The sequence below is a fragment of the Populus euphratica genome, unplaced genomic scaffold (assembly GCF_000495115.2).
Source record: "Populus euphratica unplaced genomic scaffold, PopEup_1.0 scaffold20.1, whole genome shotgun sequence".
Taxonomy (NCBI): Eukaryota; Viridiplantae; Streptophyta; class Magnoliopsida; order Malpighiales; family Salicaceae; genus Populus; species Populus euphratica.
The window spans coordinates 1,373,345-1,393,781 of NW_011499854.1; the positions used below are offsets into that span (position 1 = coordinate 1,373,345).

At 34.5% G+C, this 20,437-nt stretch overlaps 2 protein-coding genes across 12 annotated transcripts; one reads left to right on the forward strand and one right to left on the reverse strand.

Moving 5' to 3' along the window:
• The first annotated feature begins 2,589 nt into the window (after positions 1-2,589).
• LOC105122564 (uncharacterized) lies at positions 2,590-7,037 on the forward strand. 2 transcript variants are annotated; one of them, XM_011021757.1, is made up of 3 exons: positions 2,590-4,204; positions 5,040-5,232; positions 5,331-7,037. In XM_011021757.1, exons 1-3 carry the CDS (start codon positions 2,952-2,954, stop codon positions 6,927-6,929), a joined length of 3,045 nt encoding a protein of 1,014 aa, XP_011020059.1. In that variant the 5' UTR covers positions 2,590-2,951; the 3' UTR covers positions 6,930-7,037. The 2 variants fall into 2 exon arrangements, with proteins under 2 accessions (XP_011020059.1, XP_011020060.1); XM_011021758.1 differs by having other exon boundaries at positions 2,592-4,204; positions 5,343-7,037.
• A 1,938-nt stretch (positions 7,038-8,975) lies between these two features.
• Positions 8,976-18,273, reverse strand: LOC105122565 (uncharacterized). 10 transcript variants are annotated; one of them, XR_841710.1, is made up of 24 exons: positions 17,982-18,272; positions 17,654-17,705; positions 17,482-17,558; positions 17,252-17,385; positions 17,081-17,177; positions 16,921-16,978; positions 16,456-16,575; positions 16,234-16,342; positions 16,004-16,127; positions 15,733-15,919; positions 15,286-15,593; positions 14,917-15,005; positions 14,768-14,838; positions 14,300-14,410; positions 13,597-13,662; positions 13,024-13,161; positions 12,654-12,774; positions 12,499-12,570; positions 12,332-12,390; positions 11,928-12,087; positions 11,484-11,650; positions 10,872-11,200; positions 9,584-9,800; positions 8,976-9,448 (listed from the first exon to the last, which is right to left on the reverse strand). XR_841710.1 is itself a non-coding variant. In XM_011021760.1 (23 exons), exons 1-23 carry the CDS (start codon positions 18,032-18,034, stop codon positions 9,785-9,787), a joined length of 2,712 nt encoding a protein of 903 aa, XP_011020062.1. In that variant the 5' UTR covers positions 18,035-18,273; the 3' UTR covers positions 8,976-9,784. The 10 variants fall into 10 exon arrangements, 8 of the variants coding, with proteins under 8 accessions (XP_011020062.1, XP_011020063.1, XP_011020061.1 ...); XM_011021760.1 differs by having other exon boundaries at positions 8,976-9,800; positions 14,768-14,832; positions 17,982-18,273; XM_011021761.1 differs by having other exon boundaries at positions 8,976-9,800; positions 15,286-15,584.
• Between the last annotated feature and the right edge of the window lie 2,164 nt (positions 18,274-20,437).

Genomic DNA, 20,437 nt, shown 5'->3' on the forward strand with positions numbered 1-20,437 from the left:
GATGGATCTATATACATCTTAAATTTAAAAACATTTCAGTTCTATTAGAAGTTATAATTATAACGTCATTCCTAGAACCTCGTCTAATATTTAAATGTTTAATTAGATGATGCACTAAAATATTTTTATATTACTTTAATACAATTATGTTGTATATGATTCTTGAATAATAAGAAAAATCAAATTGAGAAACAAGTACTACATCGTGATAAAGAGAGTTGAGATGACAAAAAAAAATAATAGAAAAAAAAAATTTCTTAAAAAAAATGATTGGTGCATGATTTTCTTCCCATAGTAGATATTTTTTAATAAAATATAATTTAATTTTTATTTAATTACAAATACGCTTTCAATTTTTTTTTCTAATCTTAGTAGGTATTCTTTCTATGTAGCCATACTTAAATTTTTCCTCTCTTTAATTTTGTTAAATCATTTTTCTATGCATTTTATTATTATTATTTTATTAAATAAAACATTGGTTTCAAAAAATAATGTTATTAAATACAATTCAGTCTATGACCTATGTTTTGAGATTAGATATCTATATTCATATTTATTTATGGACCTTTTATTTTATTATTTGGTTAAATACTATTTGGTTTTTACTTGGTTTTCATATAAAATGGTAGCTTTTTTTATATTATTTTTTTCTTTGAATTTATTTAATTAATTTAAGGTATGTATCTTTTTCTATTAACATTTGATAAATAAAAAATTTATTCTAATAAATAAAATCATTAAACATAATAGGGTAAATGATTCGTGTTATGCAGTTGAATATCTTGATTTACATCTATTTCTTTATTTTTTTCAGTTCAATTTTTAGTTATTGTTAACGAATGTTTTTACATTTATAAACATAAGTGGTTTTTTATTTATTTAATTAAATAAATACATATTTTTTTTATTTATAATTATGATTTTTTATGTTAAAAATACATTAAAAAGCTTACATATTTATTTTATTTTTCTTAAAAAAAATTATCCAACTAGCAGTAAAGTTAAGTTTTGTTGAGATCCCTCTTTATTAAGACCCTGCAATACTATAGTTCAATTGAATCGCTATAACGACAATTATTCAAGTATGAAGCAGCTAGCATATAACAAAGCAATTCGATAGTGAAAAACTAACCAAAATTTTCTCTCATCTGTAAATTACTAACACAAAGTATTACAGTTTCTAAGAAACAAAATTATATAGAAAATATGACATATTCCTTGATGTGCAAGCATGGACACCCATTGGAACAAAATAGGGAAAAGGATGAGAAACCGATCAAGAATATATACTTCTTGATGTGCAAAGGACAACCAACAGTACAACTGTGTGTTGCTTACATGAACATGATGTGAACATAGTAGTCTATTAGAACAGCAGGTTTCTGTTTTTTTTTTTTACCTCTCCTTTTTTCCTGTTTAGTAAACATATAAAAGGGTTTTCTCAAGTGGGTTAATGGAAATGAGATGGGATTAAGACAAAATGCCATTGCAGGTTGGAGAAACAGAGAGCTGAAAAAGAACCAATAATGCTATATAGGATAGCAGACAGAGGGCTGCTTTTTGAGTACTTTGGGAATAAAATGCTGTCTCTCTTCGAGGATTGGCGTGGAGAGAGAGAGAGGGACACCCTTTTTTTTTCTTACCCTTTTTATCTTTCAATGAAAACTTATAGTTAATATTTATATAGAAGCAACAAATGATAAACATGAAAAAGAAGAAAATAAATAAATTCCAACTTTCCTTTTTATCTCTCATCACTGTCTGGCCTTCTTTTGATCCACCTTTTCTCTTTACTACTTTCTTTGAATTTCTGCTGGTTTGTCTGTCCATTCAAAGAGGGAGTGTGGAAAAACGAAAGGGGAGTTTATCTCTCTACCTATGCACAAATTTCTGACTTGTTGGGTACTGTTTATTGACCCCTTTTTTCTCATGAAATAACATTTAATTTGCATAGAAATAACACAGCAGAAAGTATTCGACTTTCCTATCGGTGTTAATTGATTAGGATACCCTCGCTAAAAAATATGCATACCCTCGCTAAAAAATATGCACAACACTTAGCACCAAAAATGTTATCCTACAAAAGATTTTGCTACTGGCAAAGCCATCATATTGTTTTGGCTCTTGTAATCTTATCCCATGTATTAATATTAAATGCACCCACATAAGTTTTTCTTGAAGAAGGTAAACAAATTAATTAGTAATAAGATTTAGATTGAAATCTTCCTTTTGCAGCTTTTGATCACCTAGATAGGGAGAAAATTTAGTATAACTCGTAAATATAATATGAGTCTATGAGTCTATCATGCATGGCATGCCATTAAGATCTTAATTACAGTATGGTTTTGATACTTGCAAGTCCCAACAAAAAGAATATGATTGTTAAAGTTAACCCTTTTCTTTTTTTTCTTTTTTTTTTAATCATAATTATCACCAAAACATAAATCAACTGACGTATTAGAGTACCATTGAGAGAGGGAGGTGATAAAAATATGGAGCAGTAGTCCTGTTAACTGTAAACTCAGGACAGTGAAACAAAGCAATGGATAAATGGAAATAAGAAGAGAAAAAAAAGTTGCCCTACTGTATTTAAAAATAAATAAAAAGATCAGCAATCAACAAGGAGTATAAAGAAGGTGGAGCGGTCGAGACTTGCTCTACTAAGATCTCTAAGCTCTCCTTTCAAAACGTCTCACTATCCATTTTCAGTTCAAGCCTCCAAAACCGAGGTGGTAGTTCTAGTTTTGTCTCCTCTAAGCACAAGAGAGGAAATTGGCCAGCTTTTATTTTTTCAAGCTTAAACCATTAGGATTTGCAAGAAAGAGAGGTACTGGGGTGGTGTAAGGGGGAGAGAAACATAAGAAAAAACAAAGTACAGAGAGAAGTTTAGTTCGGACATACATAGGTTTCTTTCAAAGGGGGTGGCGTGGGGGGTGGGTTTTAGCCAAGTTATGCGCTCAGGAGCTTGTACGGTCCAGCAGACCCTCACAGCAGAGGCTGCTTCAGCATTGAAGCACTCTCTTAGCTTGGCAAGGAGGAGAGGCCATGCTCAGGTCACTCCTTTGCATGTAACTGCAACCTTGCTGAGCTCAAGAACTAGCCTTTTGAGAAGGGCTTGCCTCAAATCACAGCCTCATCAAACTTCACATCCTCTTCAATGCAGAGCTCTTGAGCTTTGCTTTAATGTTGCACTAAACAGACTTCCAACAACTCCTGTTCCTTTACTTCATGGCCAGCCATCTTTGTCCAACGCTTTGATTGCTGCCCTTAAAAGAGCTCAAGCACATCAAAGAAGGGGTTGCATAGAGCAGCAGCAGCAGCAGCCTCTTTTGACTATTAAGGTTGAGCTTGAACAGCTTATATTATCCATCTTAGATGACCCTAGTGTTCGTAGGGTTATGAGAGAGGCTGGGGTCTCTAGCACTTCCGTCAAAAACAATATAGAGGACTCTTCGGCTTCTTCTGTGTTTCAGTGTTATAGTACTTCTGGTGGGGTTTTCTCTTCACCTTGTTCCCCTTCTGCTACTGAAACTCAAAAGGAGGTCATTAACCCAACTACCTTTTGGCAAACCCATTTCTTGAATTACACTTCTGAGAAAAACCCAGTTTTTCTTTCACCACAGAAGAAAGTTTCAAGCAACTATTTCACAGATTCTGGTTCTGTGAAGGAAGATATCAAGTTGGTTTTGGAGGTTTTATTGAGAAAGAATGTTGTGATAGTTGGTGACTGTGTACCTGTAACTGAAGGTCTTATTGCAGATTTGATGGCAAGGCTAGAGAGAGGAGAGGTTCCAATGGAATTGAAGCAAACTCGGATTATTGAGTTCCAGTTTGCACCAGTTTCTTTGAGGTTCATGAAGAAGGAAGATGTCAACATGAATCTCTCAGAACTGAAAAGAAAAGTGGATTCTCTAGGTGAAAGTGGGGCCATTATCTATACAGGGGACCTGAAATGGGCTGTTGAAGAAAATGTCGGTAATGGAGAGGTATCCGGTTATAGTCCAGTAGATCATTTAGTCACAGAAATTGGCAGGCTACTCTCTGAATATAGTAGCTCAAACACAAAAGTATGGTTAATGGCCACTGCAAGTTATCAAACATACATGAAGTGCCAGATGAGACGACCATCTATTGAGATTCAATGGGCACTTCAAGCTGTCTCGGTTCCTTCAGGTGGACTTGGTTTGAGCCTCCATGCATCCAGGTAACCTCCTGCTCTATTGTTGTTATTATTATTTTGTTTAATTCATGTCTGATACCTGTTATTATATCTGGATGCATGAATTTCCCATTGATTGTCATCAATTTCTTGAAGCTTTATTTGTTTTTGTACTTTTCGTGCTGTGCATACCTTTATGGTCTGAATGAGGCCAAAACCACTGTGAAAAGTATGGTTTGGTGGTGAGACAGATCACAGATATGAATCATTGTCCTTATGTTACTTTGTTTTGTCAGGATACATGCAGCAACTGCACATTGCAGATTTTTCCTATAGCAGAATCATTAGAAGAAAAAAAAAGGGAAGAAGGAAAAATGAAGGGTTTTCAAGGTTGCATTTGTTTTACTTTTTTGATGATCAGTGACTTCAAATTTGATCAGTCTTTATTTCTTTGAAAGAATATATAGGTAGGAATCATCCATTTTGAACAAAGATCTTAGTCGATACTTGATAGAGTCTACTCTGGACCTCCATTTTCTAATCAACCCTTCCTTTTCTGACATGTCTATTTTCTGTTGTCTTTTTAATTCTTATAGCACTGACTCCATTTTTGCCACTATATTTTCATAATGCTCAGTTCAAAACACAACCACACACAAATACAGACACAGATTGGGGGAGGGAGAACTAAAACTTTGACACTCCAACAACCTTGAAACATTACTATTACATGAGTGTTTCAAATTTTTATTGGCCCTAGACAAGATAGTAGTAGTATACTGCTCTGCATTTGTATTGTCCACTTTGCGTCTGCCCTACCTGAACTTGATTATATGTGTTTACTAATATGAATTTTGTATAACGAACTTGCCATTGGCAGCATCTCCGATAACCCATCTCATGTGCTAGAAACAAAACCACTCATTAATAATGGCAAGGAGGAACAGGATAAATTCACTTGTTGTCAAGAATGCACCTCTAATTATGAGAAAGAAGTTCAATTGCTTAAATCAGGACAGCAGAAACATTTACTTCCTTGGCTTCAACCTCAAGGCACCAATTCCAATCAAAAGGTAATAAAAGATGAGGGATTTTTGTTTCAACATGTTTTTTAAAACAGAATGTATATATATTGGATGTATCAACTGGATGATCTATTTAAAACCTTTAGTTAAATTTTCAGGATGAATTGGTTGAGTTGAGGAGAAAATGGAACAGATTGTGCCACAGCCTACAACACCAAGGAAGGCAAAGCAATTTGAATTCTACTCTATTCAACAATCAAAGCATGCTTGGAAAAAACTACTCATTTGCTTCATCATATCCTTGGTGGCCAAGCCAAAACAGCTTCTTCCCAGATTCAAATTCAATCTCCTTTGCCGATTCAGCTTTGAAACCTAACTACAGCTCCAGTAATGTGCCTAAATTTAGAAGACAGCAATCATGCCATATTGAGTTCAACTTTGTTAATGGTTTTCAAAAGAATGAACCAGAGGAACCAAACTTGGATTCTCTAAAGAATTCTGAAGGCAAGGAAGTAAAGATCACCCTTGCTCTTGGTAATTCTTTGTTCTCTGATATAGGCAAACTGGAAAAAGGGAGAAGTGATCATTTGTGCAAACTACTGAAAGAGAATGTCCCTTGGCAGTCTGAAATTATTCCTTCAATAGTGGATGCTTTGGTTGAATCCAGGTCAACTGAAAAAGACACTTGGTTACTGATTCAAGGGAATGACACTCTTGGAAAAAGAAGATTGGCACTTGCAATTTCGGAGTCTGTATTAGGCTCTGCTGATTTGTTGCTACACTTGAACATGAGGAAAAGGGATAATGAGGTGACCTCATATTCTGAAATGCTTGCAAGAACCTTAAGAAACCAAGAAAAACTTGCAGTTTTTGTGGAAGATGTAGATTTGGCTGATATACAGTTCTTGAAATTCCTTGCTGATGGATTTGAAACTGAAAGATTTGGAGAATCAAGTAATAAAAGAGGGGGAAATGGCAGCCAAGTAATATTTATCATGTCCAAGGGTGACTCCATCGTCTATGAAGACAGGAAGATGGATGATTCTGTTATCAAGATGACACTGAAGGTGAATGAAACAAGAACTGCTAGTTTTGGAACACCCAACATTGACCACAAGAGAAAAGCTGAGTGGGAGATTTCAAGCAAGGCTAATTCTCCAAGAGTCAACGAAAAGGAAAATGCATATTGGTTTCCTGATGAAAATGGAAACAAGAAGAAAAACTTCTCAAGACAGTCAAGTTTCAACACCCTTGATCTCAACCTGAAGGCCGCCGAAGACGATGAAAGCAAGGGAAGACCGGGGGAATTCAGCCCCATTTCAAGTGATCTGACTCGTGAGACCTCATCCGATCACCTTAGTCCAAAAGGGCTTCTTGATATGATCAAGAACCGTTTTGTATTCGATCGAAATCAAGGTCGTGATAGAGAAATGACGGGGGTTTTGTCGTCCAAGATCAAGAGAAGTTTTGATGAGGTTTTTGGGGATCAAAACGGGGTATACTTTAGCATTGAAGAGAGGGTATTAGGGGAGGTATTAGAAGGGTCAGGTACTTTTGTGAATAGTCAGTTTGAGAAATGGCTAAAAGACATCTTTCAAACAAGCCTGAAAACAGTTAAATTGGGAGGTAAAGAAGAAGGTATAGGTGTTAGGCTTTGTTTTGGGTTTACAAGTGATAGAGTTTATGAGGATGGTTTCATGGGTACATGTCTCCCTAAGAAAATCCAGGTTTCTTTCACGGACTGACTGGCTAGCTAGTCTCTTCTGTAAAATCCATCACCAAATGGCATTGGATCACAATGTCCCTGTGTAACTGCTAATCTTCATAATAGGATGTGTTCTGTTTCTTTTTTTCCCCCTTCTGCCTTTCCTGCTACATCCTCGAGATTCATTTCGTTACCATTATCTGAGTTCCATAGCATGACAGCAACTAGGTCATTGTGCAGGGAATGCAATCCTGGGCCAAGCAAGACAGACATGCACACAATGTTTGGGTCCAGGATTGCGTTTTTCATAAGAGCCCCTGGATACGCAAAACTGTGACTAATTTATGGCATTTAACATGGGTTGTTTAGTCTCTAAAACATTTCTCACTATTCAAACTTCAAGCTGGTTTGAAAGGATACTCTCCCCCTGACACCACTCCTCCACCTTAGCAAATGTCATCTGTATTATATGCATTAACAGACTAGTATAAAACTGAAGATTTTAAAGGCTAAGGTTAGGATTTAGATAGCAGAGCTCTTCCACAGTTTTGCTGGGCCAACAGAGGCAAAGAGTAGGATTCCTCCAATAAGAAATCTCAAACAGTTCTTGGGAGCAAGTCACTACGGCACTTGACATTCTAAATCTTCTTGCAAGATAGGTTTTTTTTTTTTTTTTCCTGTTCTGTTGTGGTTTACTAACGAAGGCACAATACCAACAACCCGAAACCTGCCCTCTAATTAATTTTTGCAGGAGAGTGCACTAGACTAGATTAACATTTAATTAATTCTCTTAATACAACTTATCATGCAGTAGAGACATTCAACTTGAGCTGTATTCTCAGCCCCCATCAATTATTTCTCCATATAAAACGCCATGCAATGATCCATTCCTCATTACAAACTTAATTAATCATAATGAGATAATAATGAAGCAAAAGAAAGGAAAAGGAGAGACCATATTGCCTGAGTAATGATGAGAAATTGACATCTTAAGAACCTAAACAGTTTAATATATACATCTCGTAGTGTAAGATTAAGCACAAAGTGGAAGGTTTTTAGCATGGAAGATGTGGAACTCACTCACTTCTTAAGAAAGTTTTCTTAATTAAAGAAGTTATCCTAATCATGATTATTTTTAGTTTCCAACTCATCCCCTCTTTTGACTGAAACAATAATGAACAATCCTTCCATATAATCAAACATTTCATCCTCAAACACGATTGGCTTCGCACAAAAAGAAGCCCCCCTCTCCACTACAAGCCAAACACTACACTTTCTGCTCAAGAAATTTATTTTCTTTGAGCTAAGTAGCATCATTATTTTGACCTAAAGGACTCGTAATAATAAGCGAAGGTATAATTGCATCGAACGGCGGAAGTGGGGTCTGTCTTCCCATGATAGAACGTACAATAATTTCTTTATATGCTTTTTTGTTATTGTGCATTCAAATTCAGATGAGCACTGCTTTAGAAAAGCTATCGAGTGTCCTAGCGTATTAATTAAAGAAAGATTGGGGAGTGATGATGGACACTTGTTCCTTGCCATTGCATTTAGACAAGTTTCGATTTTTAACATCCTCCATTACTGTACTTCATGAGACTTGATTGGTGGTGCCTTTATCTTTGCTTGTCCACCTTCCACCATGATAATAAAAATAAAAAATGGGGGAGCTAATGGATGCAGGAAGTTTTGCACAAGTATTTCTTCAGTTGGGTGTACATGATGAAGCCATTTAGGGGTGTTTTCCCGCCCCGGTAAACGACTAGGAAACAAGCTTTCCTCCGGCTCCGAATGAATGAACCACCGTCCCTTCCCTTCCGCCCGGGCCTCATGGAACGAGGATTTTCTTCCCTTGAGACCGAATTTGTTACTGGGAAGTAAAGATTTGTATCGAAAGCCATTAACATGATCGGATGATTTTCTGTGATTATTTCTGGAATGGAATGAGTCGATTTGAACAGAAATTGTGATCTTCGGAATGCTAAATTCTGAATATTCAAGAATCCAAGATCCCAACTGGGAAAATGCATTTGCTAAAAAAGCAGAAATGCTTATTACGCCTGTCAAAATAAACAAGAGACCAAGGGGGAACAAATGGACGAGAATCTTTGAATTTAAATTGTTGACATGCTTTAAACACCGTCAATTCATGATGATTTTGCTACAGAAATATGTTCCTTCTAAGACCCTCCTAATCCTGTGGAAAACCATTTCTGAGCTCGTTTATAGATCTGAAGGATTTCTAATTTGTAGTTCCGCCCCAACCTCAAAAGTTTGATACAGATTCTCAGTGAAGCTTCGGCGTTTTCTTCAATCAAAAGGCTTGAAATCCAGAGATGCCTTTTAACTTCTTAGAGTAATGCTAATTTTACCCCAAGATTCTTACTGAGACCACCATACCAAGAACCCACCACAAAGTGATTTGTGGGATCTACGTGCAGGGCCGCCCATTGAATGGATGAGAGTTCCGAGAGGTGATTTCAGGGGGGAAGTTTCGGTGAAATCAGCATTCTTCAATGATTTAAGCATGTCAATTTCTATCATACAAGGCATGAAACCCTGGGACCACTCAATATAGAGGCACATTAGTTTGTGAAAAGAACACCAAGTAACTAAATACTAGGTCGTTGAAAATTGCCCATAAATGTGAATCCTCACCACATGTACACAGCAATCACAAGAAGACAGCTTTACCTGGACGGTGAGAATGATTCACCCTTTAATGTTCAAGACCAGGAATGCTGATAGGGACTTGAAAATAATACATGGCCACATGTAGATCAGCAAAGGAATGGAACCCCTCCAAAAGCTATCCCAGAAAGTGAAAGGGGAGAGAGACAGATGAAAAAAAGGGATGTAAACCCGAACTCCACTGCCATAATTATTTCTGGAAAATCAAATCGGTGGTCCTCTAAAAACAAAGAATGAATAGGAAAGCATTAGTTCTGTTACTGCCAAATTATAATTGTAACAGGGTACCAACATGATAAAGTGAGAAAAGAATGAAACCTTCAGCTGCTTGAACTTGCAAGAGAACACTTTATGAATGAATAATGAAGATAATGTAAAACCTGCAGCTTTGCAAATTCCATCTTCCTTTTCACTTCCCTTCTGGTATTAACAGTCATGCATTTTGGCCACCAATTACCTTTCTCTTGTTTTCTATCAGTAAATTGTGGGGCTTGGTTTTTATTACATTGAAGGGAAAAGTATGGCTTAAATCAATTATTAGCGAGAATGAGCTCGATCAGATCAATATAGCAAGCAAGAAACCTACTGTATTAATTTTTTGGTACTTATTTATCTATTTCAATTTTTGTCTTGTATAATGCGTTCAGTCACCTGTGACTCAGTTTCTGGATTAAGCTCAGCTCACAGCAACTCAACTATTTTATTCAAGCCAGTCAAGTTTTCCTAGACTTTGTTTTGTTGTGAGCCAACCCTGCCTGTAACTGCCGTCTCTAGCTCAAATCAAGTTTGAGCTGCTAGTTCAAACAGCAATCTACCGTGTTCTGTACCTAGCTAATCAATGCATGTAAGGAGCACAATGACTGTATTTAGAACAGTCAGTTGTGGAGGAAGGATAAGTTTAACACCCACAGAATCAAGGAAGCTTTAGGTTAAACATTCAGAAATTAGATAAGTTGTAACACGCGTCCTAAATATCAATAAACATGAAGCTTTTACTATCAAATTGCCTCAGATATACATTAATGTAACACAATACAAAATTAGAAAAGAGAATAGAGAAGCCTAGGGTTAGAGGCTAAAGAATGTGAAAGAAAGGCCACCTAGAGCAACAACAAATCAGGGCAAAGGAAGCTTGTATACAATTAACAGCTAAATTGGGGCACTAATCTATGTTGTTGGGTATATCTACTGTTTCCATATGAACATATGGAAGGGTGAGAAGGCATAATATTTTCCCACCCAAAGCATAAAGCAAACTATCACTCAGAACTCAAACCAAGTAGAAACTTACAATGAATTAGAAGGTGTTGCAGTTGATGAGGAAGCATCATCAGGAGGATGTGGAGAAGTGTCTGGAACATCTATAGCTCCTTCATGGTTGAGCAATGGTTTTAGTCTTTTCTCGACTTCATTGCTTTGCAGATCAATCTCCTCAAGAATCATAGACAAAGCAGACTTGCAAGATTCATCATCCATGAATGCTATGGTCCATCTCCCATCCACCGGAGCTTTTGTCTTAGCCCTCCCAAGAGAAATGAGTTTAGCAGGGTCAAAAAAGGGTAAAGTAGATGGACGGATTCGCAAGTGTAACCATCTTGAATGCTTCTGATCAATTGTAGGCTGAAGACACAAATCAAGAAAGATGAAGCAATCGTGAAATTAGAATCATTCAACCAAGGCCCAGCTTATAGGACAGTGAGAATATTAGAAAAAAATGTGTAAGTCATATTATCGAGTTGTGCATGCTCTGTGAAATATGTGCTACATTTAATTATGTATAGAAGAAAATGTGTTTGTGCATGCATGCCTAGCTCTAAAAAACAAAAAACAAAAAATATCATCAATAATTTTTATCCAGGGAAGCAATATTAAGCACTAGAAGGCACAACAAATCCATACATACATCAGAACTTGCTAAAGGAGCAACAACACGGATGATTCCATAATTTTTCTTCATGGGTAGTTCTTCTGCAAGCAGGATCCACCCAGATGCACCCATTGAAATTGCTAAAAAGCAAAAATCACGTTCCTTACCCCTCTCGAATGCAATCCTACAAGGCACAGCATCAACTGCATATGGCAGTGACCAGAGAGATTTAACCAAGAAAAATTTAATCAAATGACTCTCACAACAAATTTCCAAGAAAATAAAGCCATACTTTAGAAGTTAGAAGCAATAGGTCATATACGCTGAATTACCATGTATCTAGCCAATAATTATACAAGCAACACAACCCGCGTGAACTCAATCATGCACCATCATCGTATCATATACCCTCACCATCATTGTCGTCATTGTTTCTTCATCATCAATTTTATCATATCAAGGACAAGATAGAAAACTGACCTAGTCTCAACTCAGAGCCTAGTTTTGGACCTGAAACATCCAGGCCAGCATTTCTTGCACGGGAATTTTCTGGGATATCACTTGGAGGACAAGTAGGAGGCTGCTCAGGTAAAGCCCTACCAAGGAAGAAAATTTGAAGTTGATGAAGAAGTGCAAACACCTGAAATGGAAATAGAAAAAAAAGAAAAGGAAATTAGAAACTGCAATAATACAGAAAGAACCACAGCAGAATCCCTACAAAAGCTGAATACACTAGTTGTGAATGCATGTGTACATACAGAGAGTACCTTTAAGTTCATTGAAACTATGATATCAGTACACATTATCTATTTTAATCTTAAGCTTTATCTACTTAGAAGAAAAAAAATAGATGAATGAGAAAGAATGCAAATGCAAACACGAACCTTTACCACCTTGCACATTCTTTCACCAGCAACAAATGATGATTTGTTGGGAAGAACATCTACCAGTCAAATAGGAAAATTGAATGAATATTTTTTAACAAACCCACAACCCTGCAACGCATGGGAGAAGAACATCCAAAAGCACATCTATTGCGCAATAGCTTTACCATCAAAGGAGGGCTTGTCTAATGGCAAGAGCATGCACTTCAGCTCTTTCCGGGGAGATGGAGCTTCCATTGCTACAAGAGCAAAATTTATTTGTCAAATACATCAGTCAATCACTTAGACAAACATTTGTAATATTAAGAATTCAGCCAAATACCTCTTTTGCACCTTTTCCATTCACCATGTAAGACTGTTACAAGTAGATCGGGCCAGGTACCTCTGGCCTCCTCAAGAAGAGCATAAGTGCAATTCTTATATGAATCCTGTGTATGAGAAGTCTACTGAATCATTACAAAATAATCATATTACTAGTTCATCCAAAGAAACAAAATAACAGCCACAAATGTAAGACATGCATCATGAAACTTGGTAGCATAAAACCATAGTTTCAAATAATGGCTGCAAGTAACAAATATTTAAGGTCCCATCATGTTGCACTCTCATAACTAGGAGCAGCATTTGGCACCTGTTGTGGTCATCATGTATTGACACATTATTCAAACAATCTACCGTGGGGTATAACTTACTCTCAGTAATTCAAGATGCTGGTTATTGAATCCTGCCTCACTATAGAGAAGTAGCTGACGCAAAAGCCAACCACCATCCCACAATGTCTCTGGGGATATATTAGACCGGCAAAAAAGACTAACCAATGCATCAAGCACCTGCACAACACATTTCATGACTGATCAAGCATCACGCACAAACAGCACAGCTTCCAAAAGAAGAGCTCATTAACATTTTGTAACCAAATGGAATTTGAACCATATCAATTTTCCTTAGAATAAACAATGTTCAACAATGAACAAAAGGCAAGCATAATTCCCATCTGCTATGTGAGAGGAACTTCAACTTGTTATATTCGGCTTGTGGTACAGTCCATGTATGAACAATAGAAGCTTTCAGGACATAATTTCCACATCATAATTTTTCAGAAAAGAAAGGTAAAAAATTGTACTTTTTTCCTGTTTCTTCTTGCTGCCTCAGTCAACCATAGTGTGAACCAATAAAAAAGAAATTTCTAACCCATAAGATATTCAGATTGATAGGCCACAGATTCATTAAAAGAGCTCACATTTGACTCCAAAAAGAAATTTTACCTGAAATCTATGTACGGAGGGGCTTGTTCCCACCTCCAAGGAAGAGCATGCTACCCCATACTGCTCCTGTTATATATTATTTAAAGAAATAGAAGAGAGAAAAATCAACATGTGGAAATGAAAGGATTTTTTTCCCCAAAAATAAGATAGGAAGTAATAAGAATATTAGAAAAGGAAAAACTTTACAGAAGTGTAGGAAATCACAGTAAATGAAATTTTCAATTATAAATGCTTTTACAAAAGAATAGTTGCTGAGCATGGATATACAAGTAGAGAAACAGTATGATTACACATAGAAGAGGGATGTTGTACATCTAGGTATAGATGATGATGATAGATCGGAGTGGTTGAATCAACCCGAGCTACTCTGTACAACAAAACCCTACTTTTTCCTCAAAAAAAAAAATAATTAAAAAAAAAAAAGCAGGGTACAACAGCAGCACAATACAATACCAGCTGCACTAATTCGAACAGATGCTAACGTAACCTTCTTCCCTGCAACTAAATTAAATTTGAATTTATAATCTTATAAGCAATCAATATCAACTCCTGATTGAATACTATAATCCTTCACATATTGCACCAATTCCGATACATGATTTTAATATAACCGAGATTCCATTTTTTTCCTAATTCCCATTGCACAAGATCCACCATTGCTAATATTTCTTTTGATGGAGAGAAAAGGGAATGAAATCATTACCTTGAGATTTTGTAGATAGCCATCAAGCTCACAACTAAATCCATCTCTTATAAAGCTCCTTCCTGATGAAAAAAGTTGATCTTCCCTCGAGTCCTCACCAACCAATGCTTGCTGCAGAAAGGAGGAAAACTGATTAAGTTTCACTTCCTTAACCAATCATATAATAGGTTCCACCAAATATTAGTTTAGATTAACAACAACATGATCTTGAAAGCCATGGTATTAGATAAAATTAAAATCCATGCTATCTTAACAAATACAGAGCTATCTTAGAGCTGCTAACAGTTAATCACTGAAAGTTGTTGATAACATCTAGCTAATAACCATAATTGAATTCACAATTTAGCGGCAAGGAATATGAGATGAATATTATTTATCAGTAATGAAGAGCAATAAAAACACAAAAAAAAAGAAAGTAATTCCACCACATTTACCAAAATTGAGGGGAAAAATATATCTACAACTTACCTGCAAGAGTTTCTTGTGTTGCTTGCGCTGGGGGAGGATTCCAAGAGCTTCTAGCATTGTTTCTTCTAATTCTAATAAAAGAGATACCAATAAGATAACAGCAACAGAAATCAGTAGCATCAGAAGCTGAATAATTCTAAGAAGAAAACCTTTTGTTTGCAACAATGTAGCCAACATGCTCAAGGAACTCAAAACTTGAAGATCATCTCCAGCTGTAATATATGAAAGTAAAGCATCCCTGGAAGTATTGCAAAGATAGAGATAAAATTAGAAGGGATAGCTAACAGAAGCCGAAAAATTAGAAAGCTAACAAATCAGAAGGTTCTGTTCAAGTCAAGAAGCAGCATATAGAAGGCAGCCAGTTCTTGGTGAGATAGTCAGTTAAAGAAAGAAGACATTATTGTCACTTCATAGAGCCAAAAAAAAAAAAAAAACAAAGTGTAGACTAAAATTGGACTTTAAGTGAAGAGATGGAAAGTGGAAAGAGACTTTGTACTTCAGAATTTAGGCTCTTTTACCTCAAAGTTAAACGAGAAACACCTTTTGAGATAATATCTTCAGGGTGAACTAGCAAAGAACTAGACATGCTCGGCAAGAATTTTTTTGAACATCCATCCACCTCAATCACATTCTTATTTTCTGTCTGTTGGATTTCATGCCCATGATCAGGTGCATGACCATTGAGTTTAGTCTCAGAATCTGGAAGAAAAGCCTCTGGTGGACAGAAAAGAGAGGCAGCAATGGTATTTGCCAAGTCTTTGATTTTCACTAGGCGTAAGATGCAGCAGAGCAAATATAGAGAAGTGATAGCACCAATCTGAATATCCTGAATTCACAAGCTATCAGAGGTTAAGCAAGAAAAATTTGTATAACATAAAGTGCATCAACAAACTGTTAAAAGCCCTTGAGCTCAAAGGGAAAGATTAAGGAATGAATGAAAGCATGAAATAAGAGCAAGTTCATACATCAACAGCATCCAACAGCAAAGATGGAAGAAGCAAAGGAAATATCAAAAGTTGCAAAATATTGGCCGTTATTAACCTCCCAACTTCTGGAATCCCCGCAGAAATAACATCACTTATATAGTAGAGATTGTCCTCAATTTCATCCACAACATTAAGAATTGCAGTGGTTGTATCTGAGTCTGGGTTTCTGTCTCAGCAACAAAAGGACAATATTTAGGTGCAAGAACTTTCAACTCACTGTCATATAAAGTTTTAATTATCGTACTCTTACTTTAGAGTTTCAGAGACCATTCCATTTAGATAGATGCACTGCTTCTGAAAAACTGTAAGCAAGTTTGAAAAATAATCAGCATGAGGGGCCTTCGCAACTAATCTATTCACGGATTCATCTCCAACTGAAAACCAAGAGGAAATAGAAGAAAACTTGTTTAGCTTGCAAAATAACATCATGAGAAAAACAATAGGATCAAAATGAGCAGGGATAGAATAACACCCACTCACCATGATAGACATTGAGTGTCAGAGCACGGACTGCAGTGCGAACCATACTCTCTTCATGGGAAGCAAACCGTATTGCCTCAACATACAGTGGAAAAGAAACAACTTCTTCCTACATGAACAAGGCAGCAGAGGAAAATATCTATAAGCTACAGCATGCACAGAGATGGCTTGATTTCTAAATTAGCCAACTGGAAACGAAGTGAATAAAGGTGTAGAACTAACATAACAAGCGTTATTTAGGCAGTAAAGCCCAACGAGTTTGGGATTGAGGGTTTGTTGCTGTTTAGGCAGCAAGCCATGCATTTCTTGCCAGCTTGAACCACTTACAACCAACCAGGTGCCCTAAAATCTCAGTTTCAGTACTTCTCATCAACAGGTAATACTCAAAGGAACTAGGTAGTGCTGTTCAAGTGGACTGTTGAAAGTGTCATTCAGACTGAATAATCCTCATCAATAAGGCCACAAAAAAGCTATGTGATGGCCCTCCTAAAATATGGACTAATGTCAAATCGCAACTTTATCATTATTTGTTATCGAAATGCAGAATTATTTGAAACTTCAGGCACAAGCATTGGGGCATGGAAAATTGAAAAAAAAATACCAGCCTACCTTTTAAAATTTATAATAAAAAATTAAATCAGTTGTATCATGCAATATAAACAAAGTACAAAAGACAGACAAACCTACATTTTGAGTCTTCACAAGCAAAGAAATTGTTTTCTTGTCAAGCTTCCCACTTATTGCCCTTCACAAACCACAAAACATGCCATTTGAAAATCATAGTCAACGAAACCAAGGATATAACAAGCATTTGACTAGCACCATAATGAGGAAAAAAAAAGCATACCTTAAGAAAGAAATGTAGTATGACAACAACTCCTCATTCCGAAAATCAAACATATAAGTTATCAAAAAATTAATATGCTCATTACTGAATATATAATCTGCAAAACAAAAACAAAAACCTAGCACCTCAAACCTCTTTAAACAAATCCAACATTTTCCAGAACCAACTTACATATGGCGCACTCGGATTTTAAGTTCTGAATCATAATGCTCATTGTTTGCAGCAACTGAAGCGAAATGGAAGCAATTCTGCTAACCTTAAGTATCCTCACAAACTCCCCCATTACTTGCCTTTCCATAAAAAAACTACAAAGCAAGAGGAAAGACACAGAGAATTCACAAAACAATCATCGAAACCTAACAATCGACACAGAAAATTATAAATTTATTAATCAGCCTTACTCAAAATACTTCGAATCATGCTGGTCTCCGTATGTTATTAATTCCGATATCGATCTCATCGTCTCAATTACAAAGTTCTTTAATAACAACACACAATCAGGTTCTAACAGAGTGAAAAAAAAAAAACCGACAAAAAAATAAATTCATGGTTGATTATTACTAAATTGCTTACCTTATTAACATTATTTACAATTTGAACCTTTTGCAGCTGATCAGTTAAATATCTGCAAACAAAGTAAACCAAAAATTAAAAATTAGAATTTCATCAAAAAAATCCAAATTAAATAGCAGACAGTGACATTTTTACTGATAATTAAAAAAACAAAGTGAGAAAATGGACGTAATTGACTTGAAAGTGCATAGAACTTGAAAAATTGACAGAGAATTGGACTCTTGATTGCAATAAACAAGAAAAAATCGAGAACTTCACAACAATTAGTGAAATAAAAAGAACATAGTGAAATAAAAAGAACAATGAGTGAACATTAAGAGAGAGAAACCTGAGTTCATCCAAGGAGAAACGATCTCTGGATCTCCAAAAGGAGGACCACATGATTTGTAGTGTTAACTCTCGATCACAGCCGTCGAACTGAGAGAATCATTCATTCAATCGTTGCTTATCTCTGAATTTTTAAGAACGATGTTGAGAGATTGAGAGGAAAGAATTAGAGAAAAATAGAAAATCTAAAATACATGTGAAAAAAGGTGGGTTTTGAATTAGTATTTTAGTTTTAGAGAACAAGTGAAGTGTTTTTTGAAATACAGTTTGCCATTCAAATAAAAATAGAAGAGAGGATGGAATAGATAGAAGTTGAAGAGGGCTCCTTGTTTGCTTGAAGGGTGCTGAGGTGGCAGTGTCAAATATCAATTAATTACTAGATTGGTGCCCTGTAATTTACCGTTGGGCCGAGCCCATTTCTTTACAGAGTACAAAAATAATGCAAAAATATTGTTATTGTTTTTTAAAGAACCAACCAAAAAAAAATCAATAACTCAAAAGAACAGAAAAAAAAATATAAAAAAAATCATAAAATTACAAGAATTAAACTCAAAAAAAATAAATCAAAAAATATTAAAAAATAAAATACCAACAAAATAAAATGAGGTTATAAAAATTCACAAGTAATATTATGCAAATAGAAAAATGTAATAGAAAAAAAATATTTTAAAAAAATCAAATTTTTAAGAATAAAATAAAAAAATAACATAAAAAATATAAGTCATATGGATAAACCTCTCGCCTAGATTATAAAATAGCAACAACTTGATTAAAAAAATCAAAGAAAATAATAAACTTTATTTTTTAAAATGAACAACTTTAAATGATGTAATTAAGAAAGAAAAAGACGTCAACTCATGTTAACTTTTCAAACTCATAATCTTAGATAATGACTAAACTGAAAATACCGCATCTAGAAAGCAAATGTTTAAAAAATTGGCTTAATTTAATGGGTTAATTCGTTTCCCAAATATAATCTCACCCTAAAACTCTTTATGATTGATAAGAACTAGATAGATGGCCTCCGTTACACTGCTAGTCAGACCAAACTTTTTAAAATGTTAAAAAAAGATATCCAAGTGATGATAATTCAAGACAATCCGAGTTAAATTAACTAAAATATTACTTAAGATATAGATCGAAAGAATCTATAGAAAGAAAAGTCACAAGAAATTATAAAGTTCAGAGCATAATAACCTAATATCAAAGATGAAACAAAAAAAATCATTCAAAAAATCTAAAGTAAAAAAAAAAAACTAAACTAAGTTAACTCAAGGTAACTTGATGAACTCATAACTAGTGATGTGAGATTGAAATAAAAAAATTTGAAAGAAATACCTAGTAAAAAAAACTAAATTTTAATAAAATAAAATATCAAAAAAATAATGAGCCAACTCGTGTTAACTTCACCAACTCACTCTTAAAATAACCATACAAAAAAGAAAGGGTAAAAATTAACAAAACATGAGGGCTAATAATTTAATGTAAATTGATGAAATTGAATAAAAAAATCAAGAAAAAAATTCAAGCCAATTTGAATTAATTTGACTAACTCACTATCCACGGTATGAGATTAAGAAAAAATAATTTAGTAAGAACAACTATGAAAAAAATATCTAAAACAACAATGGTTAATTTAACTAACCTGATACTTGAGATATAAAATTAAGACAACTCAATAAAAAAAATGCAACAAACAATCAAGTTAAGATGTAAATAATCAAATGCCAAGTGATGAATTAAAAAAAATTAATTTTTAATAAACTTATAGAAATAAATTTAAAAAATAATTAAAAAATATAAATTTGAAAAGGAAAACAACCAAATTTGACACAAAATAAAAATAAAATAAATTATAAATAATGTAATTAAAAAATAATTTTAATTAAGAAGAAGATAAAATCAAATAAAACTAACAATAAAATAAATGAAGACTATATTTAATATAAAAATCAAATGTTAATTAATAAAATTGAAAAAATAAATAAATAAATAAGTAATTTAAAATTAAATACATCACAATTAAAAAAAATAAGAGCCAAACCTAATGAAAAAATCAAATATAAAAAAATAAAATTTTAAAAAATAATCAATAAATAATTGAAGATCACATATATTACAGTTAAAACAACAAAAATCAAATGTAATATAAAAATTAAATATTAAAAAATAAAAAATAAAATAGCTTAATAAATAATTTATGACTAAATATATTGGAACAAAAAAAATAATAACCTACATAACAACTAAATAACCATTTTATTTTATTTTAACGATCAACATGTTTTTTAGTAGAGGAAAGAAGAAAAAGAAATGGAGGGAGAAACATGTTGCCAAAACTTTGCCAAGTTTCAAATGCAGACACGCACCTCACTACTGTGATAAAAACGATAAAATGCATCAAACGCCGCCATGAAAGATGATGGTATTTGGTGTTCATGCCACACAAACCAACAA